Genomic DNA, 26,318 nt, shown 5'->3' on the forward strand with positions numbered 1-26,318 from the left:
AAAAAAACACACACAAAAAAACATCCAAATACCTCCATGATGCTCGTATGTAATGTCCGTCTTGTGCTGAAGCCCCAAATTGCGGAATTGTCCCGAAAAAAATTAAATAAGTCCACATTCCAAGCATGTTTGTAGCATTAGCTCCCAGTGTTGTTGTCCGGTCTTCCGCTGCCAGCGCGCATGCGCAAGAGCACATGAGAGCACTGAGACCGACTCGAGTCTCAGTGCGAACGTTGCGCATGCGCGCTGGCAGCGGAAGACCGGACAACAACACTGGGAGCTAATGCTACAAACATGCTTGGAATGTGGACTTATTTAATTTTTTTCGGGACAATTCCGCAATTTGGGGCTTCAGCACAAGACGGACATTACATACGAGCATCATGGAGGTATTTGGATGTTTTTTTGTGTGTGTTTTTTTTACGAAGAGCTCTGGTGTCCCTTTGCTACCATGGCATTGAAATGCACTGCTACGCTAAGACCCCCTGTAACTCAGAGAAGGGACGGTGGGCTCCGAAACTTCTTCCAGCCCTTAGTCAACATGAGGGTGAGTAGATAATGAGCGAAATATCATTCTAGGGTGAACTATCCCTTTAATAGTGAGCATTTAATTTGAAAGCTGTGGAAGCCTGGGGGGAAAAAACACAGTAGGTACTTGTCCTAATTAGTTCATTGACTGATTGATTGACTGAATTGACAAGTGATAGATTGTCTGAGCAGCTGAATGACTGACACCGTCTGTTACCGTCAGGACTCTTCATCAAAACGACTGAAAACAGACTTTTAGAAAAACCCTTAGAAACATTATTTTGTTGCAGTCGACTCTGATCGGTGCAAACACACAATAGTTTATGTCACTTAAATTCCAACAGCTGATCGATCGATCAATCAATCAATCAATCAATCAATCAATCAATCAATCAATCAATCAATCAATCAATCAATCAATCAATCAATCAATCAACCAACCAGCTGTGGGGAAGATGTTGGCACATCTGTGGTTTGTTGTTTGAAGGGTTAAGGTGTGAAGAGTTCACATGACCACTGGTCTCTGGTTATTTCTTTTTTTTTTTTTTTTTTTTTATCTCCATCACCCATGGCAACCGAGCAGCCACAGCAGGTTGGAGGCCCCGGGGCCCCTGGGAGCCACCTGTGACTCAGCAGCTGGTTTAAACACAAAGACATGTTGAGATGTTGGGAAGTAGATAATAGTAGCTACAATAGGTGGTTTGACTCAATGACCTTAATTCTAAAGAGGAGAAATGTTTGTGTTATTGTTAATGAGTTCACCTGTGTAGCATCAAGGAAGTTGACAGTGCTTCACCTAGCAACACCAGCTCTCAGGCTGAGTCAGTTGAATGTGTGGCGTGATGCAGTTTCTGACCACTAGAGGCGCTGTGGAGGAATTTTATGGCGCGTTCCAGGCAACCTGTAACCCATGTCTTTCCGACCTGTGAACTCGTACCAGTTCGATCTGGTATGAGTTGAGTTCTCTACAACATTGGATGATCTTTTTTGTCATGGTTACAACAATAACAATGTTGTTATATAAGTTTTTTTGTAACATTCGAGGATAATAGATCATTTGGAATCGGAAAACCTCTACAACCCCTTGTCACTTTTCCCTTTGCTCCTGTCATAATTACTATGGCCACTAGGTGTCGCCAAGCAACAGAACTTAAATAGGCTCTAGGTCACGATAAGCTCCATTGATCCATTGACCGTATTCACAGTGTCACCACAGTGACATTTCACGTTATTCAAGCATGCAAGATGCTAACAAGCTTGATCTTTTAGTCGATATCAGATGTTGTGGTGAACACCGGAACGTTAAATAGCTCAGTGTTTGAAAGAGACCCTGAGGAGTTTGGTTATGAAAGAGTCTCATATTAATGTGGATGAATCTACGTTCTCCACTTGTTAATGGGTCCATTTTTGATAAATATATCGTTTTGTCTTTATAGTTATTTTGTTATTATATAGTGGTAGGCTCGCCCAGCATTTCTTGAGATAACTACAGTATGACCTGGACAAATGAGAATATTCACAGGCTTTTCCTACTTTGGGTTTCCTGGAATAACGCCGCTGAATCGCCGTTTATGTCGGAACTACGACGTATCTGATCGTCTTCGAACCTCCGACTTTCATTCTTGATTAATGAAGACATTCTTGGCAAATGTTTTTGCCTTCGTCCGTCTTGCGCCGGTCCAAGGATTTCACCATGGTCGTGGAGACTCATGGGAAATGTAGTGTGAAAACACTTCACTTTCCAGTGTCTTTCCACCTCAAGTGATGACGTTTGGCAAAGATGCGACGCTGTGACTATGGCTAATTGATATTCAAGCTGCTTCAGTTCAAATTCTAACGACAAAAACGTAAAGAAAGCGGTCACATTCACACCTGAAGGAACAAACGAATGCCTGTTTCTTCTTTTTCTTTTTTTTTTAAAGGGACTTTATTTCTAATTTTGGACTAATGCATCAACCAAACACACTGAGACCTGATCCAGGACCTGGATAAATGATGCCACACACTCTGAACAGTTTAGGCTGCTGGAGGGTGTGTGTGTGTGTGTGAGAGAGAGAAATGTGTCACAGTAAAGTGTGTTAAGAGTACAAACCTCTCAGGTAGTGATTCATCTCTTAGCCACTTTGCTGGAGGAAGAAAACAGGTGAGAGCAAAGTGACATAAAGTAGGCCTATGCCACAGTGCGTCACACTGTGAAGAGTTCTGAACTCATAAAGTAAAAACGAACAAAAGTCCAGTTAATCTGAGAAACAGTACATTCATATTCATCCTGTGGGAACCATGGATGTCTGAGGGAATGATGGGAATATATGTTGATATTTAATTCTGGACCTGATAGAGCTGGTACCGTGTCTAAACCTTTAATCTTCAACTATCAAGATTAAAAAAAAAAAACAACCCTGTGCTGCTGTAGCGACACAGCGACCGACCTAAACTAGCATGAAACCGTCTGTGTTAAGTCGACATGAATGTTTGAACCGTCTCCAGCTCCAGTTGGATCCAGGTCCTCGAGGGAAAGGGTGGCTGTTGGTAGATGGTGAGAGTTGGGATTAATGCACTTAATCATCCACAACCAGGATGAAAGTCTCTGCATTTATGGAAATGAGTTGTTATATGCTATCACTACTACTACTCTTATCTATTGCTGATAGAACGTGTAATATAACTTTTAGAGATCCTCTTACAGAAAAAGTCAAAATGTCAGCTTGTCCAACTTTATAATCAGTTGAGAAGACCCCTTAAGGAAATCTGACTTTTTAGTCACTTAGTCTTAGACAGAGCGACGCAGGATAACATCATGACTGGCTACAAGCTACAATAGAAACACAATGATTCAACTGTAGCAGTGCACTTTTTATGAATCTGCAAAATTCAAATAATGGGTAGGTAATGTAGGAGCCATTTTGCCTGTTTGGTGTTTTGACCACCAGGTGGGGTATTGTGTTGGGGAAAAAGGTTATAGGTAAGGGCGTAATGAGACTCAGGTGTGTGTGGAGTGGGAGAGAAAAAAGTTTTCTGACCATGATTGACGTGATTTAACGTGTTTGAGCGTGATAGAGTGATTTGACCATCATAAGCAAAGAAATCTCACATGTATGGACATTAGAAGAATTAGAAGAAGAAGAATTTAAAGGGATCGTTCAACATTTGGCAAATTGGCCATTGCCATAATCCCTATAGTCATAGCAGTAGGTTCGTTACCATTAATTGTCGGTGCAAGCTATTTTTAGAACGGAGGAGCAGAGCTGCGAGCTGCCTCAGAGCTACGCTACGGAGGCTTGGGATTTCTTGGTTTCCCTCATCAAACTCATCAAATACACAATCCAACAACTCCACAACGCTCTGGTGGACAAATTGTGACCTGCACATTCACCACGCTATGAGATAATAACGTAACATTACGAGACAGAGTTGTTTTATGACTATAGGGATTATGGCAATGGACCGATTTGCCAAAATGTTGAACTATCCCTTTAAATATACACGATCTATTGGTAAAAAGACTGTGTAGGTTAAAAAAACAAAAACTACTGAACACTGACAATGCATACCACAATTCTTGGTAAAGCTCTAATTGGGGATAATGGCTCATTAGCATGCCAGAAAGTGTTAGCATGCTAACGCGCCAGAGGAAAATGGTGACCATGGGTGAAAATTAGCCACTAAACATCAGCATTAGCTCCATCACTGTCACTTTGGTTTTCTTAATATGAGCATTAAAGTCACACAGTGCCAGAGGTGTTTCTGTTTCGTGTACAATGTGGGGACTCGTCCTTCAGTCGGGGACACGGAGCTGGTGAATCAGTAGATTTAAGAGTTTTGCTCCAGGGTGTTGATGTTTATAGCATATTGATGATGCACTGTATATTAGCATGGAGGTAACAATGGTTATCAATGTGTTCAGGATGCACAAGGCGCTACAGTGTCCTCATAAGTGATAACCTGTGTTGTAACCTGTGTGTTTCCCTCTCTTTGTGCAGGAGTTTGCCTCGGTGTGTATCCTCTCCACGCTGCAGTCCACCCTCACCCTGTGGTCTCTGCGTGGCCTCAGCCTGCCCATGTACGTCGTCTTCAAGCGCTGCCTGCCGCTCTTCACGCTCAGCATCGGCGTGTGCGTGCTGAGGAACGGCGTGCCGTCCGTCGGCGTCATCATTGCCGTGCTCATCACCACCGGTGGAGCTGCACTGGCTGGTAAACACACACAGCAACTACACACACACACACACACACACACATACAGATGTGGTTTCACTGTTTACCAGCAGCCAGCAAGAACTGATTGTCTTTGCCCATTTTGGTGCAACAGACAGAAACTGTGAACACAACCTGTGAGTTTAGTTGAAAATGTGCTCATTTACACATTTAACATTTACAGAGCAACATTAGCATTGATTTAAGTGTTAATATTCAAGCGTATCTTCAAATGTGTTTGTTTTTTAGGAATTTTGCTGAAAACTGATGTGACGTAAAATGGCGCTAACTGAATTAATGTGCTAAAAGATGCTAAAATGCTCCATAGAACTGTGGTAAATGGAATTGGGGGCATCAGAATTGATAGACAAGCGTAGCCTAATATGATGCTCATTAAATGTTTAGATTTAAGATTCAGTTTTATAACTTTACGACAATCTTGTTGCGAGCAAGTACATGAGAAGACAAGTCGCTGTGCTAGTTGTGTAGCTGTGTGAGTATCAGTCAGTCCATTGGCCAGTTGGACCAGTCTCAAACATCTTTTGTACAGACGTTCATGATCCTTAGAGGATGAGCGCTGACGTTACCTCTAGCGCCACCTTGAGGTTGACATTTGTGGTTCAGAGTGAAATATCTCAATAGATATTATTATGGACGACCATGAAATTCACAACAGATACATTCTTGGCGAGACAATGTTGTGTTAATTGTTAGTTTTCCGCCAAATTATCCAATCTGTGCTGTACTTGATACTAATTAAAGGTCACAGAAAGATTATGATCTAGGTTAAGTACAGAAAAAAAAAACATCTACAGTGTGTCGAAGCATTACACACATGATGCCTTCACGGACACTTAAACAAAACTATAATTTCCCCTCCCCCCACAAAGATAACAAATACGTCACATCTCCAAATATTTTTTTTTTCTCATCTTCTAAAACAGAATATTTTACATGTAATCCTCTTTTCCGGTCGTTAACAAACAAACGGTCGATGAAATGAAATCACCTCACTTGATGAAAGACGCCTGGAAGACACAAATATTCAATTTTCACCGGAGAAAACGGTGATTATCACCAAGATTAAACCCAGGATGATGAATGTGTCCATTAGATTCATATTCTGCACATTTCACACATAATGTTTCGACCCCCCTGCTGCCTAGCAAACACTCGGCAGCAGAGGAGATTGGTTCAGGAAGCTAATTATCTCCAGTTTTTTTTCCCCTATCACTTCAGCATCATTAACAATAAGGCAAAGCAAGGCATCTTTATTTATATAGTACATTTCATACCAAGGCAACTCAATGTGCTTTACATAAAGACAAAACATTAAAAAGAACATAATAAAACAGCATAAAAACAAACTTTTTTTTTTAATTATTAAAAAAAATTTGTAAAAATTAAACAGTTAAAAGCAAGAGCAAAGAATAAAAAAAGGAGAAGGAAAGGGTTAATGGACAAAGAAAATTAACAGCTGGAAAAAAATGATTTTAAGTATTTTGACAATTGATCAGTTATCAAAGAAAGCTTTAAAAAAAAAAAAAAAGTTATGTGCTTTCGTTGTAGCAAAAGAAAGAAATTTTGACCTGATGGTGGTGCTAAAGGAAAAGTTGGGCGATCAAAGTTATTTGAAATCCAAACCCTCAGGCATCGTGAATACTCTGGTTTTGTACCAATTCATCAAACAGATGCTGAGATCACAGTATTAAAAAAATGTTCAAATTAATGTTTTGTTAAGTTAATTTAATAACACGTCCTTGTTATGTTAATATAAAATGTTCCTCAAAGATTTGGTACTGTAAAAATTAGGCATTGTATGTTAAACTACAAAAACAAGGTATAAAGTCCTGCTGATTGTGATTCTGCAGCAGGATAGGACTGGAACATAGTTTATTACTAACGGTAAAGCAAATGCATGTATGTATATGTGTGTATACATACAGTATAAATACACACACAAACATTGAGGCTACATCTGGGGACCAATGAGTCTTCGTCCTCATGGTATTTATTGTTTGACAGATGCAGCTCCTGTGCGGGAAGCCGTTAAAATGATTGATCCTGATTGATTCTGTGCAGCGGTTTGATCAGATTCCACATAAAACTGGATTGAACCTGTTTTACTTTTACTGCCTTCGATTTCAGTTTTATGGTCTCAGAAATCAAACGGAGACTCAGACTCTTTTCCATCCAGTAAATTATGTTTATTTGAAGACGTATGCGTACGAGTCCAGACCTTATTCACAGCTTTAGTGTTTAAGTTGTGTAATTTATGTATGTGTGTGTGTGTGTTGTGTAAGTTTTAAGCCTCCATTCAGACTCAGCTCAGGATTTATTCACTATTTTCTTTGTTTTCTTCCTCCGGCTTCTTTCTCCAACTCCATTCATCTGTCCTGGTTTCTCGTCTTTCACACCTTCAAACTCCCACTCTCTTTCTTTACCTTCCTCCTTCGGTTTGTCCACATGTTGAACGTGTAGTAGAGTAGTTTGCAGAACTGTGTCTTATTTATCTACTGCTAATATTGTAGCATGTCCAGATAACGGACCACCCATAGTGGTAAAGTGGCCTTATTAACACATTTTTACAGGATGACATGGAAAGTACTTGTAAAGAAGTTGATTTGTACCGTACTTGGTCATTGGGTGGGGGAGGGGCCAGAGATGATTCCCGTGTATCTTGGTGCTGATCCGGTTGGATAATGTTCGGGTCTTCATACCGAAGTCTGACATGTTTATCCTGTTGAGATCTGGAACTTTGTTCATTTTTGGTGCAGATAGTTATCTGTTATGTTGAGCGTTCTAGTTTCCAAAGAATGAGGTGCGTGTCCTTAGTAAACTATTATAATATTAGTGAGAAAAATACTTGACTTCCTCTTTAGGATAATGAAACTCCCTAACAGCCTCTAATGTACGGTGAAATCAGATCAATGAGCATTAATTAATTACATTTGCGTTTGAGACTTTTCATTCTGAAAACAGTCGGCTGGAAATATGAACTCTAACTGTCCTCACCACACATGCATGGCCTCGTTTGTTCCAGTGGAAACTCAGCTATAAATCTGACTTCACATTTTGTTAATGCAACAAAGTCAGGAATTCAAAATACATGAAGATATCAAACCACAAACGACTCAAATCTCTCATCAATTCCAAGTTTTCCTACAGTCAAATACAGCAAATAATGTAAGAAATTAAAGTCTAATACAGGCTGTGACCAAACGTAGAGCAAAAATCATTACAGGAAATCACAATATAATAGACAGGAAGTGAGTATTCAACAGGCATCAGGAAAAGTCTCCTAACTTGATCTTCCCTCCAGGTGCTGGCGATCTGACCGGCGACCCCTTCGGCTACGTGACCGGCGTGCTGGCGGTCATCATCCACGCCTCCTACCTGGTCCTGATCCAGAAGACCAGTCTGGACAGCGAGTACGGCCCGCTGACGGCGCAGTACGCCATCGCCATCATGGCCACACCGGTGAGGACGGACTGGTGGTTTTTTAATTTTCACTGAAGAGTTTCTACTATAAGATTTACATTTCTGTTTTTTTTTTTCCATTGGCTGATCAACTTTTCCATTTTGTTTTCTATTTTTCCTCTGTTTTTATCTTTGTTCCTTTTACAACCATTTTTTGTTTTGTTTTTTGTTGTCTTTCAACCTTTCTTTCTTTTCTCTCTCCTTCCCTTTCTTTATCTTTCTGCAGAATCATTTTATTTTTCCTCTTTTCTCCATTTATTTCCTGTTTTCCACCAACTCTCCTCATCCATCTTGATTCTGTTTTCCTGCCTCTCCCTCCGATTTTTCACTTGCCTTTTTTAACTTTCTTCTCTTTCTTTTCTACCTTTTTCAGCTGTACTTTCACCTAATTTTAAGATGAGCCTTTACTCTTTACTTCTTGTTTTCTCCCTTTGTCTCCTCTTCTGACTTTCTCTTGGTTTTCTTTTTGCCTTTTCAGTCTGTCATCCTATCCTTCGTCTCTTTCATCTCTTCCTTTATTTTTAGTGAAGAATTTTGTTATTTTCCGTTTGTTTTTATGTACTTCCTGATTCCCTTTTTTTCTTCTCTTCCTCTTCTCTCACCACTTTTTTGTGACTCTTTTCTCTGCCGTCTCACAGTTTCCCTGTGGGGTTTTCTTGTGTTTTCACTCTGTTACTCACTGAAGCTGATTCCGTTTCCCTGAGGTTTAACAGAATCATTTTCCTTCCTCTGGGTTTTGCAAAACAATTGTTCCTTTTAAATCTAAATTTTTTGCATTTCTGTTTGCCCATTGCAGCGTAAGACTACCACCACCACCGCTGCTCTCTACTTTCCTTACTAATGTTCCTCTGTGTCTCTTTCTCAGGTGCTGTTCGTCTGCTCCCTCATCTCCATGGACGGCATCAACATGTGGACCTACGACGGCTGGAACGACCCCCACATCACCGTCATCTTCGTCTTCTGCATCTTCATCGGCTGCGCCATGAACTTCACCACGCTGCACTGCACCTACATCAACTCAGCCGTCACCACCAGCTTCGTCGGCGTCGTCAAGAGCATCGCCACCATCACCGTGGGCATGCTGGCGTTCAGCGACGTGGCTCCGACGGGGCTGTTCATCGGCGGCGTGGTGGTGAACACCGTCGGCTCCATCACCTACTGCGTGGTCAAGTACTTTGAGACGAAGAAGAAGAGCTCGTACGAGGATCTGGAGGAGGCGGGGAAGGACGGCGCGTTGCCCGGGGTACCCTACCAGGAGAAACCGCCGCTGAACGGTGACGGTCCCGCTGCCGGCACCGGGTCTGATCCGGGACAAGCGCAGCAGATGGAGGGAGTGCTGAGCAGCGATGGGAAGGAGGAGGCGGTGACGGCCGGTTTGGCAAACGGACAGGTGTGGACAGGAGACGCCGCACAAGGAGACGGAGGGGCGAATCCTCACATCATGACGGAGAAGGAGGCGCTGGAGATGCAGAGGGAGCATCTCCACCGGGAGACCACAGCCGCCGCCGCCGGCCCCGGGCAGTCGGTCAGTGACAGCTACATCGGGGTGTGGAGGTCCATCAGACATCTGCAGTTTTTGAAGAAAGAACCTTTGATTGATAACATGGAGCAGCAGAGTCCGTAAAGGGGCAGGACAGAGAGACCTGGACAGGAAAGAAAACTGGAAAAGAAACGGGAGGATTAAAAAAAAAGAAAAGAAACCTGAGGAGAAGAAAAAAGGAGAAAGACAAACTGAAGCTGCGTGTCCACCGGGAACCTCTTTATTAGCATTAAATTAAACTGCCGCAATGTCAGTGCCAATGTTTTTGTGCTAAAAGTTCAGTTTCATCTCACGGGGGCTTTGAGCACAAAAACAGGCTCTCAGCTGCTTTAAGGGCAAGAAACTGTGTCAGTTTCCTCATTTGTGATGAGACTTCAAGAAAAAAAAGAGAAAAGGTTCCTGGTGGAGGGAAGTGGATGAAGAGTTTTGGGAGAAGCTGCCTGTCAGAGATAATTTCTGCCTCTCGTCTCCTTCAGCCGTGCAGCAGGGAAACAGGCTAGCTGCTGTGTAGCATGACTGGGTTTGGTTTGCGGCCCCACCGATCGGACAACTCGCCAAACTTAAGCAGGACTCGATGAAACAAACTGTGCATCTTGTCCAAACTGAGACATCGCCTCCGATCAGGGAACGGCTAAACAAACAGCACCTGAAAGTTTAGTTTTTTTTTGTTTGTTAGTTGTTGTTTGTCTGTTTTCGTTCTTGTTTCTGATTGGCTGTGGGGAGACTGAATTAAAACCTTTAACGCACATGTGGTTCAGGTTCAAGTTCAATCACTTGTAAACGCATGCGCCGGCCACAAAGAAGAACTAACCTGCGGCTGTGCCTCCGACCCTGCAGGTCCACTGTCACTCTACTGCTGGTTTACATTCACGTGTCCTGAGAGGAAACGATGGTGGCATCATGTTGAGCTTCAGTTTTGGTTTCTGCTCATGGTGTGTTTTTTTTTTATTTTGGCTTCAACTTATGAGCTAATCATGAACCTGTGAGCAGGACCAGTGGGTTAACTGCCACAGCTGGAAGAGACACAGTAAATGAAACATCTGGGTCCTCGGCCTGAGTCTGGTCCATATGCTTCCACATCTGGACAGAGTCTGAAAATGGTCCAGATGTGGAAGTAGCATCTGACAATCAAGTTGTAGTATATGGGCCAGATTTGGGCCGTGGGACCAGGTGTACGCTGGGCAAGGTTTATGCTAGCGTAGCATAGCGTAGCCTAGCATAACATGGCTCAGGAAGTGGCGTTTGCTCACTAGTTGGGTTCCTGATTGCTAACAGGTCGAGTTTCAGTTTAAGGTTTGAGGAAATAAAAACATATAACAGCAACATGTCCTTCCAGAAACATCCATCAACACGACTGTGAACCGTTGTTATTATTCATTTCACCAGTAATTCCCTCCCACACTGAAGTCTGTGTGGAGGCAGGTAACACAAGGCCTCGGTGGTTTTCACCTTGTTGTGCAATTAAATCCTTTGAGTGCACACCTTGCTGAGGATTATCCCGTTCTCATTTCCCTCTTCATTCATTATCTGTAGAAACAGATCTGCATTTAATGCCTCTCACTGTCACTGTTACAGAGAAAACAGTCTGGGCAAGTCAACAGATTTGGTTGAATTTGGACACACAGGTCTCTGTGAGTTCTGATTTTCAAAATAAAATGTCCTGTCAGCCACATTTGCTCCGACTAATTCATAGATGGGAAGCTCTAAAAACCATCTCAGTGTAGTTTAACATCTCCCTTCTGGAGCTCTAGTAACAACAGGTCAATGTCAGCCAATCAGAAGAGAGGAGACTTTAAGATAGTTTATGACATCACAAAGTCACAGGACGTCCTGACGGCTTGTTTCAAGGCTCAGTTTCTGAACTTTTCTCTGTGGACTGAGGCTTTGATACTTTCAGTATTAATATAGAACCTAGAGCTGCTTTATAATATTGTCCTTTAATTGATATTTGTAAGAAAGTGATCACTTGGTGTCCTTACCCCGTAATGTGATGCACTGCAGCTGAAAAAGAAAGACCCATTCATATCAGTTAAAGAGAGAATTATTTCAGCTTGGCTTAGTTCAGCATAAACACAGTAAACTGAGGACAGTCGGGTTCTATCAGACCACACTCCCTCTAAAACAACAAATTCAACGTGTTTGGCCGACTCTGCTCCACAGAAATGGGCCGCCTTCCTCTAGGCAGTTCACAGACGGTTTCTAATAACATCAGTCAAAATCAGCCTCTCTCAGAGACGTGTGTGGGCCGGCGAGCCGACCAAACGTCTGAAAGAATTATTCACATTATTCACATCAGCCAGCTGGAGTCAAGTCTCCCCCACGAGTGGGCCGGAGCATTATGGACAGACACTTTGAATTAAGGCCCGCTTCTAATGATCCAATCTGTTCCAATGAATTTAAACATTAGACGGAGAAGTTTAGGACTTTAACGGTTAATCTTACAGTGTATTTATACCCATAATGTGACAGCTGGTTGGCCTCCCATCTGTGACTGACTCATGGACATGGCAAATTACTGAAACATTTAAACATTTAACAGTTAAAGAAATCCTTTTTTTTTTAAGGTCCTGCAGGCTGAGGCCTCCTCCAGAAAAGTTTTGACACTTAAGCAACAAACCAGACAGAAGATATTAAATGATTTAATGAACAATGTGGCCAGACTGAGGTCAGTGTTCACTCTTGTCACTATTTAAATCCACACGCTTCTTAATTCACAGTGAGTTAACATGACAACACTATTTCAAACCATCAGCAACCGCCTGTTTATTTGATACCTCCAAAAATCTCATACAGTCCCTAATATTATATTAACCATCCATCCATCCATCCATCCATCCATCCATCCATCCATCCATCCATCCATCTTCAATCCAAGGTAGGGTCACATGGGCAGCAGATCCACCAATGACTGGGGGATCCTGAGGTTCAGGCCAGACTGAAGGTATAATCTCTCCACCTAGTCCTCTGTCTGTCTCAGTTTGAGGTGCTTGGAACACCTTGTTTGGGAGGTGCCCTGGAGGCATCCTTGCCAGATGCCCGAACCACCTTAACAGGCTCCAGTAGAGGGTCTACTTGGATTGAGGGTCTCTAATGGATGACTTAACTTCTCACCTTATCTCTAAGGGAGACCCCAGCCACCCTCCTGAGAAAACCCATTTATTTCAGTCATGACCCATTGCTCATGACCGTAGGAACGAAGACCGACCGATTTAGAGTTTTGCCTTTTGGCTCAGCTCTCTTTTCGTCACAATGGGGCGGTACAGCGATTGCATCTAGATATGCACGGGAACCATTGTTTGATTGAGGTAAGGGAAAGATCGTTGTTATGCCAACCAAACTGCAGTGTCCCAATTCAGGGGTTGCAGTATATGCTGTCTTCAGAGGCACCTCCAACGGCTGCATCAACCGTTGGTAAATGAGACGGTCTAGCCATTGGAGTATTTCCTGTTTGCGACCGAACGCAATTAGCGTCCTTACGTTTGAAAGTGGCGGCTTTTTTACACTTCCAGCGGCTCCTCAGCTCCTCATTTTGGGCTGTGCAACCAGCAAGGCCCTGCTCAGTAACCACTCCTCCAAGCCGGCTGCAGAGTAGAGTTACCATTGCTACAGCGCAGAGCTGCCTTAAAGCCCCTACAAAGAACTTTCGTTTTGTCTTGATTTTGGTGTCCCCTGTGGTTAAAGGGGTAGTGTTTTCCAGAAAGACTGAATTTCCTGTGAGCTCTAGCGCGTATTGTCATGAAGACTCTTATCTGCCCCCCGAAGGTAAAGAAGGTAATGAGTTACACTATTTAGAAATAGCTAATATTGCCACCGATGGCCTCAATTGCTGTTGTAGGTCATACCGAGACATCAGAAGAAACAAGAGACTTTTGCATATCCAGTTAAAGGTTTTTTGTAAGGGCTTTAACGTTCTAATAGCTAGCATGCTAGGTGGCTAATAATTAATGGCTTGCAAAGAATCTTGGAATACGGGCCACAGAGGGTAGATGCGGCGTGTCCTCCTAGAACAAGCCAGAGAAGGACAAGGATTTGGAGGAGCCTGCAAACCGGGACAGGCCTTGTCGTGATGCTGTGATGTAATTGGCCTTCAAATGCATCCTCAGTCCCAGTTTGGTTGCCATAATGATGATTTTTCCTGAGTTTTAGTTGTTCATGTTGCAAACCAAGCTCCAAGCAGCATTTCTCTGACCTGACAAACATCCATCTCCTAAAAAAAAAAGCTTCAGGCATTGAAAACCGTGAGAAGAGAGAGAGAGAAAGAAAAAGCTGTCAGCCCCTTGTATTGATCGTTATTGATTTTCCTTCTCACAGTCCCCAAACTTCATTTAACGGTGACAGAGATCTGACATCCCCCATAGCTGCAGGGAGCAGAGCAGGGTGTCGGCCTGGGTGACAAATCATTTTCACGATTAATGCTTTAAAAATAAAAATAAAATTTAAAAAAAGATTAAATGTAGTTGTTGCAGCATGACATGTGACTTGTTCGTTGTTTCAGATGTGTGTTTGGGTGATAATGAGTCCGCGGACACCACCGTGATAAAACTGTGACACCACATGTTCCCGACTTCAGTGACTTGAAGTCAAGGGAAAACAGGAATATTTACAACTGAACTACTTTCGTTCCTTGGGCCTTCAGACTTTTTGTATGTTCGATTCAAGACGCCAAAAAGTGCATGAATGTATTTGAAATGTGTATTTTTTTCTGTCTTATGTCCGAGTCCTGCTGAACAACGGCTTGGATGTTGACATGAGTGGAAATATACAGAAAACAAGTGCATATGACAATAAACATGAGGCAGCTGACAAGTTCCCCTTTAATGCATCGTCCTGTTCATTCTGCAGATTGTCGACACTCCTTTGTTAAATCATATAAAGAAGATTAGTTTATTGTAGCTCAGATCTGCTGCAGCATTTGTTCAACTTAACCAAAAAGACGTTGTGGCTCCACAAATTCTCAGTAGTTTAACAAGATGTTTCCTGGAAAGATGCAGCTGAGTTTGTGTTAATTGTTATTGTAAAATCAGTTGGTTCTCTCAATTAATTGCATCATAAACTCTAATTATTTTAATATGTACATAGCAGATCAGCTGCTGCAGAAGTTCAGAGCAATAAAATTCAGGTTTTCTACATCTGGTGCATCTGATCTGTTTTGCCTTTCTGTCAGTATTTTAGTTTGTTTGTTTCTTGTCTTTCGATGGAGAGATGAAGAGTAAATGAACTCCGACCCAGTGTCCGGAGACCTGAGCTGTGAGACAGGATTAAGATAACATCAGGTTTAAGCCTTACAGTTTTTTAGGGCTCACTTCTTCGCCATGGTAACTGATGCTGAACTTTTATTAGATTCACAAGTGTTAAAAGCTCTGCCTACCAACCAATCAAATCTATTTGCAGCAGAAATGACCTCACACTTTTTCTTCGACCCAGAGCCTGAAGCCTTGTTGTGCACGTTGTACCTGTCAGATATTAAAGAGTCATGTGAGCCAACTCATCATTAAGTCATGTGACTCTTACAACTTGGCCGCCACTTCTGTCCTGACTGTTTGCAAATGGCATGGAGTCAACCGCCGAGGCTCATGGGAACTGTAGTGCCTCTGATCAAACTTTTTAATTACATATTCTTGCCATAGCTCGTCATGTGTCTGCTCCACATCTGTGTGACTAATATTCACTGTAACACATTTAGCCTATCTGACAGGGCCAGTTTCTTCTGAGCTTTCTGATTCATGTTCACAAACAAACAAAAAAACAGAGCTGCTGCACCAACTGTTTCCCAATGGATCAAAGGTCTGCAATGAAATCAACCTGTTTATGGTTGCCAACGCTCCACCCCCTAACCAGGAAACAGTTTGGACTTTGTCAGTCACAGGGCGCCAACTGAAGAAGAGACAGTCAGATTCAGCTTCAGACCAAACTAACAACTTCCTGTGAGTGAGTCCAGCTACAACACTGCTGCTTCAACCTGCTGACACTCCACACACTGAAGGTGAGTTTGACTAAAACCTGGACTCAGAGTCACAGTAAACTTCAGTCAAGTCAGTAGAGGGGGGAGGGGAGCCATGACTGACTCTACTTCCTGTCTGCTGTGTTTTCAGCTTCACTCACAGACTAAATGGCTTCAAGATTAGAGGAGGATCTCTGCTGTCCGGTCTGTACGGAGGTCTTCAGAGATCCTGTTCTTCTGTCCTGCAGCCACAGCTTCTGTAAAGACTGTCTGACGAGCTGGTGGAGAGAGAAACAAGATCCACTGTGTCCAGTTTGTAAGAGAAGATCTTCAAAGTCACATCCACCTTGTAACTTGGTCCTGAAGAACCTGTGTGAGAGCTTCTTACAGCAGAGAGAGCAGAGATCTTCAGAGGCTCTCTGCAGTCTGCACTCTGAGAAACTCAGACTCTTCTGTCTGGACCATCAGCAGCCAGTGTGTCTCGTCTGCAGAGATTCAGATAAACACACCAACCACAGATTCAAACCCATCGATGAAGCTGCTTCACAACTCAAGAAGGAACTTGAGGAAACTCTGGAGCCCTTAAAGAAGAAGTTAAAGGGTTTTGAAGAAGTTCAAGTGAAGTTTGGTCAAACAGCAGAACACATTAAGGTCCAGGCCCGACACACAGAGAGGCAGATTAAGGATCAGTTTAAGAAGCTTCACCAGTTTCTAGAAGAGGAAGAGGAGGCCAGGATGGCTGCACTGAGGGAGGAAGAGGAGCAGAAGAGTCAGAGGATGAAGGAGAAGATGGAGGCTCTGAGCAGAGAGATAGCAGCTCTTTCACACACAGTCAGAACCACAGAGGACAAGCTGAGAGCTGAAGACGTCTCATTCCTGCTCAACTACAAGGCTGCAGTGGAAAGAGTCCAGCAGCGCCCCCTGCTGGAGGATCCACAGCTGGACTCAGGAGCTCTGATAGACCAGGCCAAACACCTGAGCAACCTGACCTTCAACATCTGGAACAAGATGAAGGACATGGTCTCCTACAGTCCTGTGGTTCTGGACCCAAACACTGCTCATCCAGGACTCATCCTGTCTGAAGATCTGACCAGTGGGAGACGAGGAGATGAACAGCAGCTTCCTGACAATCCAGAGAGGTTTGACTCTTACTGTGTTGTCCTGAGCTCTGAGGGATTTAACTCAGGGACCCACAGCTGGGATGTTGAGGTTGGAGACAGTGCAGACTGGGCACTGGGTGTGGTGACAGAGTCTGTGCAGAGGAAGGGAAAGAACATACTGCCTGGATTATGGGGAATAATGTTTTATGAAGGTAAATACTCAGCATGGTCACCATCAGCTCCAAACATAGCTCTGCTAGTGAAGAAGAATGTCCAGAGGATCAGAGTGAATCTGGACTGGGACAGAAGGAAAATGTTGTTCTCTGATTCTGATACTAACACACACATTCACACCTTCACACATACTTTCTCTAAGAAGATGTTTCCATACATTTACACTGGTGATAAAGTCCCAGTGAAGCTGTTACCAGTGAAGGTGTCAGTGACAGTGGAGCAGAGCAGGTAGAGATAAAGAGGATGATCATATTTATAATGTTTAAAAAGTCATTGAAGTGAACCAGTTCAACTGCACCTGTCCTCCTGCTGCCTATTTATTACAACACTCTAGTTTTGTAATAATGATGATGTAATAATATTTATCTGATTTAGAGCTAAACTTCAGCTCTGTTCACTACCTGCTGCCAACATGTTATGTCAAATGTCATAAGTAAAAGTATGTTATATCAAAATGTAAAAAAGCAAAAAGAAAAGAAAAGATTATGATATGATCTGTATACTACCTACTGCTGTAACATGTTATGTCAAAATGTCATAAGTAAAAGAATGTTATATCAAAATGCAAAAAAAAAAAAAGGGAAAAGGGAAAAAAGCAAAAAGCAAATCCATCCATCCATCCATTGTCCGCCGCATTATCCGAGTCCGGGTCGCGGGGGCAGCAGTCGGAGCAGGGATCCCCAGACTTCCCTCTCCCCGGACACTCCCTCCAGCTCTTCCGGGGGGACCCCAAGGCGTTCCCAGGCCAGCCGAGTGACGTAGTCACTCCAGCGTGTCCTGGGTCTTCCTCGGGGCCTCCTCTCGGTGGGACATGCCCGGAACACCTCACAAGGGAGGCGTCCAGGGGGCATCCTATACAGGTGCCCGAGCCACCTCTGCTGGCTCCTCTCGATGTGGAGGAGCAGCGGCTCTACTCCGAGCTCCTCCCGGGTGGCAAAAAGAAAAGATTATGATAAATATTTTTTATTCTGTGGGTAATGGGGGCGGGACTAGATAAGCTTTTGTTTCTCCCGCTTTCCCTTTCTGCCATGTGTATGTATTATTTGAACTAAGATAAAGTGTGCTGACAATGATTTAAATTGACATGCCTGAAATAAACAAATTGATTTATTGATTATGCGTTTGCATAATGTATTTTTTTCTCTTTTCTTTTCTGATTCATGTTAACGAAAACAATCTGGCACCCCCAAGCTCCGCCTCACTTTACATCAAGGTACTAATGCTTTTGGCGCAGAGATCGTTTCATGCCGATGTAATGGAGGGTCCGGGTGCACTCACTCACCCATAAAGGACGTGCAGACCCAACTGCCAAGCGGTCATTGACCTCCTGGCAAAATGGTTTGCATCGTCGCACGCCGTGTAGGAGACTAGGGTTCAAACCCCACCTGGGGCAATCTGTACCAAACCACAACGCAGAGGGCCGGATAACATTGGTTACACCGATGTTGCCAATGTATCCAGATGTAAATATTTATATAATTTGGACCCATCAAATTAAAAAAAATATTATTTATATACCATAAAAAAATTCAATAAACTTAATAGTTGTATTCTGCACCCCTCTAGATGTTCTGTGCATGTATTATTTTTGAAAAATTAATCATTTTGATGAAAAAGTTGTAGCTATATCCTTTAACCAAAATAAAACAAAAATAAGAGTTATACTTTTACATTCTTTTATGTTGTGTCTCCACAACTTCTTAGTAATTTAATAAGACATTTCCTAGAAAGATGTAGATGATTTGGTGTTAGTTGTTATTGTAAAATAAGTTGGTTCTCTCCTTGCTGTACATGTTGTCTTGTCAGATATTAAAGTTAAGCCTTGTTATCGCTCTGAGGTCCCAATCATACAGACACATCACTGAGTCATGTGACTCGTACAACTTGGCAGCCACTTCTGTCCCAACTGTTTGCAAATGACGTGGAGTCAACCGTCAAGGCTCATGGGAACTGTAGTGCTGCCGATCAAACGTTTTAATTACATATTCTTGCCATAGCTCGTCATGTGTTTGTTCCACATCTGTGTGACTAATATTCACTGCAACACATTTAGCCTATTTGATAGGACCAGTTTCATCTGAGTTTTCTGATATAAACAAAAAAACAGCTGCTGCACCAACTGTTTCCCAATGGATCAAAGGTCTGCAATGAAATCAATCTGTTCTTGGTTGCCAAAGCTCTGCCCCCTCACCTGAGACCAACCAGGGAACAGTTTGGACTTGTTCAGTCACAGAGCACCGACTGAAGAAGAGACCATCAGATTCAGCTTCAGACCAAACTAACAACTTCCTGTCAGTGAGTCCAGCTACAACACTGCTGCTTCAACCTGCTGACACTCCACACACTGAAGGTGAGTTTGACTAAAATGGACTCAGAGTCACAGTAAACTTCAGTCAAGTCAGTAGAGGAGGGAGGGGAGCCATGACTGACTCTATTTCCTGTCTGCTGTGTTTTCAGCTTCACTCACAGACTAAATGGCTTCAAGATTAGAGGAGGATCTCTGCTGTCCGGTCTGTACGGAGGTCTTCAGAGATCCTGTTGTTCTGGCCTGCAGCCACAGCTTCTGTAAAGACTGTCTGAAGAGCTGGTGGAGAGAGAAACAAGATCAACTGTGTCCAGTTTGTAAGAGAAGGTCTTCAAAGGTTGATCCACCTTGTAACCTGGCGTTTAAGAACCTGTGTGAGAGCTTCTTACAGCAGAGAGAGCAGAGATCTTCAGAGGCTCTCTGCAGTCTGCACTCTGAGAAACTCAGACTCTTCTGTCTGGACCATCAGCAGCCAGTGTGTCTCGTCTGCAGAGATTCAGATAAACACACCAACCACAGATTTAAACCCATCGATGAAGCTGCTTCACAACTCAAGAAGGAACTTGAGGAAACTCTGGAGCCCTTAAAGAAGAAGTTAAAGGGTTTTGAAGAAGTTCAATTGGATTTTGGTCACACAGCAGAACACATCAAGGTCCAGGCCCGACACACAGAGAGGCAGATTAAGGAGCAGTTTAAGAAGCTTCACCAGTTTCTAGAAGAGGAAGAGGAGGCCAGGATGGCTGCACTGAGGGAGGAAGAGGAGCAGAAGAGTCAGAGGATGAAGGAGAAGATGGAGGCTCTGAGCAGAGAGATAGCAGCTCTTTCACACACAGTCAGAGCCACAGAGGACGAGCTGAGAGCTGAAGACGTCTCATTCCTGCTCAACTACAAGGCTGCAGTGGAAAGAGTCCAGCAGCGCCCCCTGCTGGAGGATCCACAGCTGGACTCAGGAGCTCTGATAGACCAGGCCAAACACCTGGGCAACCTGACCTTCAACATCTGGAACAAGATGAAGGACATGGTCTCCTACAGTCCTGTGGTTCTGGACCCAAACACTGCTCATCCAGGAATCATCCTGTTTGATGATTTGACCAGTGGGAGACGAGGAGATGAACAGCAGCTTCCTGACAATCCAGAGAGGTTTGACACTACTGTGTTGTCCTGAGCTCTGAGGGATTTAACTCAGGGACCCACAGCTGGGATGTTGATGTTGGAGACAGTGTACACTGGGGACTGGGTGTGGCGACAGAGTCTGTGCAGAGGAAGGGAGAGAACATACTGTCTGGATTATGGAAAATAATGTTTGATGAAGGTAAATACAAAGCAGGTTCACCATCATCTCCAAACATAGCTCTGAAGAAGAAGCTCCAGAGAATCAGAGTGAATCTGGACTTGAACAGAGGAAAACTGTCGTTCTCTGATCCTGATACTAACAAACACATACACACCTTCAAACACACTTTCACTGAGAAGATGTTTCCATTCATTGGCACTGATGATAAAGTTCCAGTGAAGCTGTTACCAGTGAAGGTCTCAGTGACAGTGGAGCAGAGCAGGTAGAGATAAAGAGGATGATCATATTCATATTGTTTAAAAAGTCAGTGAAGTGAACCAGTTCCTCCTGCTGCCTATTTACAACACTCTAGTTTTGTAATAATGATGATGTAATATGATGCAATAATGTTTATCTGGTTATGCGTTTGCAAAATGTTTTTTTTTCTCTTTTCTTTTCTGATTCATGTTAACGAAAACAATCTGGCACCCCCAGCTCCGCCTCACTTGACATCAATGTACTAATGCTGTTGGTGCAGAGATCATTTCCACTGATGTAACGGAGGGTCCGGGTGCACTCACTCACCCATAAAGGACGTGCAAACCCCAATGCCAAGCGGTCACTGACCTCTTGGCAAAACGGTTTGCATCGTCACCCGCCGTGTAGGAGACTAGGGTTCAAACCCCACCTGGGGCAATCCGTACCGAACCACAACGGAGAGGGCCAGATAACGTCGACTACACTGATGTTGCAAATGTAACCAGATGTAAATATTTATATAATCTGGACCCGTCAAAATTTATAAAACTATCATTTATATACTATTAAAAAAAATCAATAAAATTAATACTTGTATTCTGCACCCCTCTAGATGTTCTGTGGATGTATTATTTTTGAAAAATGTATCATTTTGATGAAAACGTTGTAGCTATATCCTTTAACCAAAATAAAACAAAAATAAGAGTTTTACTTTTACATGCTTTTAGGTTGTGTCTCCACAACTTCTTAGTAATTTCATAAGACATTTCCTGGAAAGATATAGATGATTTGGTGTTAATTGTTATTGTAAAATAAGTTGGTTCTCTCCTTGTTGTACATGTTGGACCTATCAGATATTAAAGTTAAGCTTTGTTACTGCTCTGAGTTCCCAGTCGTACAGACTCATCATTGAGTCATGTGACTCGTACAACTTGGCAGCCACTTCTGTCCTGACTGTTTGCAAATGACGAGGAGTCAACCGCCGAGGCTCATGGGAATTGTAGTGCTGCCGATCAAACTTTTTAATTACATATTCTTGCCATAGCTCGTCATGTGTTTGCTCCACATCTGTGTGACTAATATTCACTGCAACACATTTAGCCTATCTGACAGGGCCAGTTTCTTCTGACTTTTCTGATTCATGTTCACAAACAGGAATTAAACCAAGCTGCTGCATCATCCTGCTTAAGTTTCAGTTTGACAGAGCTCCACCCCCTCACATGGCTCAACCCAGGAAAATGCTGCACTTCCTCCTCAGTCACCGAGACGCAGACTGAAGAAGAGACGATCAGATTCAGATTCAGACCAAACTAACAACTTCCTGTGAGTGAGTCCAGCTACAACACTGCTGCTTCAACCTGCTGACACTCCACACACTGAAGGTGAGTTTGACTAAAACCTGAACACAGAGTCACAGTAAACTTCAGTCAAGTCAGTAGAGGGGGGAGGGGAGCCATGACTGACTCTACTTCCTGTCTGCTGTGTTTTCAGCTTCACTCACAGACTAAATGGCTTCCAGATTAGAGGAGGATCTCTGCTGTCCGGTCTGTACGGAGGTCTTCAGAGATCCTGTTCTTCTGACCTGCAGCCACAGCTTCTGTAAAGACTGTCTGAAGAGCTGGTGGAGAGAGAAACAAGATCCACTGTGTCCAGTTTGTAAGAGAAGATCTTCAAAGCCAGAACCACCTAGTAACCTGGTCCTGAAGAACCTGTGTGAGAGCTTCCTACAGCAGAGAGAGCAGAGATCTTCAGAGGCTCTCTGCAGTCTGCACTCTGAGGAACTCAAACTCTTCTGTCTGGACCATCAGCAGCCAGTGTGTGTTGTCTGTCTCCATTCAGAAACACACACCAGCCACAGAATCAGACCCATCGATGAAGCTGCTTCACAACTCAAGAAGGAACTTGAAGAAACTCTGGAGTCCTTAAAGAAGAAGTTAAACGGTTTTGAAGACGTTCAATTGGAGTTTATTCAAACAGCAGAACACATCAAGGTCCAGGCCCGGCACACAGAGAGGCAGATTAAGGAGCAGTTTAAAAAGCTTCACCAGTTTCTAGAAGAGGAAGAGGAGGCCAGGATGGCTGCACTGAGGGAGGAAGAGGAGCAGAAGAGTCAGAGGATGAAGGAGAAGATGGAGGCTCTGAGCAGAGAGATAGCAGCTCTTTCACACACAGTCAGAGCCACAGAGGACGAGCTGAGAGCTGAAGACGTCTCATTCCTGCTCAACTACAAGGCTGCAGTGGAAAGAGTCCAGCAGCGCCCCCTGCTGGAGGATCCACAGCTGGACTCAGGAGCTCTGATAGACCAGGCCAAACACCTGGGCAACCTGACCTTCAACATCTGGAACAAAATGAAGGACATGGTCTCCTACAGTCCTGTGGTTCTGGACCCAAACACTGCTCATCCAGAGCCAATCCTGTCTGATCTGACCACTCTGAGAGAAGGAGATGAACAGCAGCTTCCTGACAATCCAGAAAGGATTGATTCTTACTACGTTGTCCTGGGCTCTGAGGGATTTAACTCAGGGACTCACAGCTGGGATGTCCAGGTTGGAGACAGTACATCGTGGGGACTGGGTGTGGTGACAGAGTCTGTGCAGAGGAAGGGAGACAACATACTACCTGGATTATGGGGAATAAAGTTTGAAGAAGGTAAATACTCAGCATGGTCACCATCAGCTCCAGACATTGATCTCCCAGTGAAGAAAAAGGTCAAGAGGATCAGAGTGAATCTGGACTTGAACAGAGGAAAACTGTTGTTCTCTGATCCTGATACTAAGCCACACATACACACCTTCACACACACTTTCACTGAGAAGATGTTTCCATATCTCTCTAATAGTCATTTCCTCCCAGTGAAGCTGTTACCAGTGAAAGTCTCAGTGACAGTGGAGCAGAGCAGGTGGAGATAAAGAGGATGATCATATTTATAATGTTGTTTCAACTTTCAACTGCAACCTGCTGTCCCATTATTACAAACACTGTGGTTTTTATTTCTGTATCCTGTAATAAATCATGATGGAATCAAGGAGGAGACGCTGCAGCAGCAGAGAGTTACTGTGACCACTGAACAGTAGAAACAGAGCTGCATTTCTAAACCCAGTGTAGCAAAAAATATTACAAACTTACGTTCCTCAAGTCCCTTAATTAAAGAGCAGCATGTCATATTAGTAACTAACGCTCCATATATCCACATACTCTACACCAATGGTTCATAAAGTGGGGTCCGTGGACCCCCAGGGGTCTTTGAGAGGGTTCAAGGCGGTCCCCAGCTTTTTCTTGAAATTTTACCCCTTTCTTTCTAGAATTGTTTTTGACAAATCTTACCACTTCTTTCTATAATTTTACCACATTTATTTCTAGAAATGTTTAAAACGTTTTGGGAGAAATTGTACCACATTTTCCCAGTTATTTCCTTACAATATTTCCAAAAATTCACACCATTGACCCTAATTTGAATGTACATTGACTAAAAAGATCATGTTCTTCAGTCTCAGAACAAATATTTGTGTATGTCTGGTGTTTGCTTCAAAGTTTTGTCCAATGGGGGTCCGTGGTCTAATTTGTGTCAATTTAGGGGACGTTGATGTAAAAAAGTTTGACCACTGCTGTACATGATATTCATATTTCTATTGTTTATTGTTTGTTTTAAAAAAAAATCTTTTTTGGTTCTTCTGTTTTTTCTTAAATAGTGTTGCTTTGGCAAAATGGAATTTTGACTTGACATTGTAAGTATTTGGGTTGATGTAGGCCTATGTAAAGAATGATTGTGGCTCCTGTTTAAAAAGAAATCATACAGTTGAATGTTTTGAGGGTACGTTCAGTGTCAAAACTTTGCAACTTGACAAATCTGTTTATGAAAACATTTCCTCCTTTTCTTAATTGAAATGTTATTCTGACCTTAAGCTGCACTAAATTCATCTTGTTAACTCTAAAGTCTAAAAGCCTTAATAATGTATCAGGACTGTCAATCATTTAAAAATGCTGTATAGCTTCAATAAAAACATGTGAGTGGAAACTGTTCAGACTGATACTGTTAATTCATCTCCAGCAACTGCCTCAAACTATGAACAAAGATGCTAAGATGCTATCCGTTTCACCAAGAGGTCAATGACCACTCGGCGAAACGGTTAGCACGTCTTTTATGGGTGAGTGAGTTTAACTTCAGTACCGCTAACCACCACACGTCGTCACTCCTCACTGGTACCTTGTGACTATGGCTATACCCACGGACCTCCGTTACACTTGCAGAGGGAGATGTGTTAACATCCTATCGGCCATTGGGCATAGACATCAAGATAAGACACCAGCTAGGTGATTGGAGAGCAACAATGGTTTCTTTCTCCTCACAGAAAGTATTGACCAGGGGTTCTGTTATGATCTAACTCAACAGTTGTGTCTGGACACTGCCAGAGAGTGAGAGTGCAGGGCAGATAACTGTCTCTAACATAAAAACATCTCAGCTCCAACCAACTATAAACATAGAAGGTTTGACCTTTAACCACACAAACTACAAAGGGAAGTGGAATTCTTCCCTTGTCTGTATTATTCCTGAAAAGAGAAAAACTGTGTTTAGTGAAGGGGAAAAAACCATCTGCTCTTCAATTTACAATATTCAGTGTAAAGTAAACTGGAAATATTCTTGCAGGAAAACCTTCTCAGTGTTTGCAGTGAGATGTTGTTGGTGACAAAGGTATTATGATGATGATGATGATGATGTGTCCATCAGCAGACAGTAGTGATGGGTTCACTGCACAAAAAGATTGACTGTGGGGTCCTGAGGACATTATTAGATTATTGCATTTATGATATGGGTCATTATGTTTCTGTGTGTGTGTGCGTGCGTGCGCGCGCGCGTGTGTGTGCGCGGCGCTTGTGTGTGTGTGTGTCAGGTATAAAGGAGAGGAGTCGTTCTCGCTCAGTGAAACTGAACGTTTCATCATCTAGACACAGATCATTATCGTCCTGTAGCGAAAAAGAACCAACTCTTGATTCTTGTTATTTGAGGATCTTGATTTAAACCAGTTTCCATCAGGCTGCTCTGCTCTGGTTTTAAGTATTTTCTTTTCTTTTCTTTATTAGGATCCCCATTAGCACCTGCAGCAGCATCGGCTATTCTTCCTGGGGTCCAAGTATTAGTATTGTTTTGTTACTTGTAGGCCTATTGTTACTGCTACATAACTAGCCTTAGCTTCAACAGCTTCACTTTCCAGCATCAATCCTGGAGTCAGAGCTGCTGAACTTAACAGTGTTCTGTTAAATCTCCTTATTCAATTTCTACCACTTCTCTCCTTCTGCTCTAGGTAGCATGCTAGCAGCTAACCAGCTAACCCTGGCCTGTTTCTTGTCACTTCCTGTCCGTCCTAATCACATGACACGTATGACACCTACTGCTTTTCACAAGACCAGTGAGTAAAAACCTGCTATGCTAACATGTCATGTTGCTTTAGTAGCAATAGCAAAACATGAAA

At 43.0% G+C, this 26,318-nt stretch overlaps 3 protein-coding genes and 1 pseudogene across 4 annotated transcripts in view; 3 read left to right on the top strand and 1 right to left on the bottom strand.

The window, feature by feature from the left end:
- The window catches only part of LOC311007112 (uncharacterized protein), a 142,305-nt gene that overhangs the window by 60,628 nt on the left and 55,359 nt on the right, over positions 1 to 26,318 (bottom strand).
- On the top strand, positions 15,849 to 17,274 carry LOC311007643 (nuclear factor 7, ovary-like; the record flags this gene model as incomplete). The annotated part of the gene is made up of 1 exon (XM_084000899.1): positions 15,849 to 17,274. One exon carries the CDS (start codon positions 15,849 to 15,851, stop codon positions 17,244 to 17,246), a length of 1,398 nt encoding a protein of 465 aa, XP_083857025.1. The 3' UTR covers positions 17,247 to 17,274.
- On the top strand, positions 19,223 to 20,879 carry LOC311007645 (nuclear factor 7, brain-like; annotated as a pseudogene). The gene is made up of 2 exons (XR_014596507.1): positions 19,223 to 19,364; positions 19,472 to 20,879. The product of XR_014596507.1 is annotated as a nuclear factor 7, brain-like (transcript).
- LOC311007642 (E3 ubiquitin-protein ligase TRIM39-like) lies at positions 22,199 to 24,765 on the top strand. Its single transcript, XM_084000898.1, has 2 exons — positions 22,199 to 22,232; positions 22,342 to 24,765. The coding sequence occupies exon 2, from the start codon at positions 22,359 to 22,361 to the stop codon at positions 23,757 to 23,759; it is 1,401 nt and encodes a 466-aa protein (XP_083857024.1). The 5' UTR covers positions 22,199 to 22,232; positions 22,342 to 22,358; the 3' UTR covers positions 23,760 to 24,765.

The sequence above is a fragment of the Trachurus trachurus genome (genome assembly GCF_905171665.1).
Source record: "Trachurus trachurus genome assembly, chromosome: 24".
NCBI classification, from domain to species: Eukaryota; Metazoa; Chordata; class Actinopteri; order Carangiformes; family Carangidae; genus Trachurus; species Trachurus trachurus.

Coding starts and splice junctions, on each gene's coding strand:
- LOC311007642 (XM_084000898.1), top strand. CDS start 22,359: ATGGCTTCCAGATTAGAGGAGGATCTCTGCTGTCCGGTCTGTACGGAG.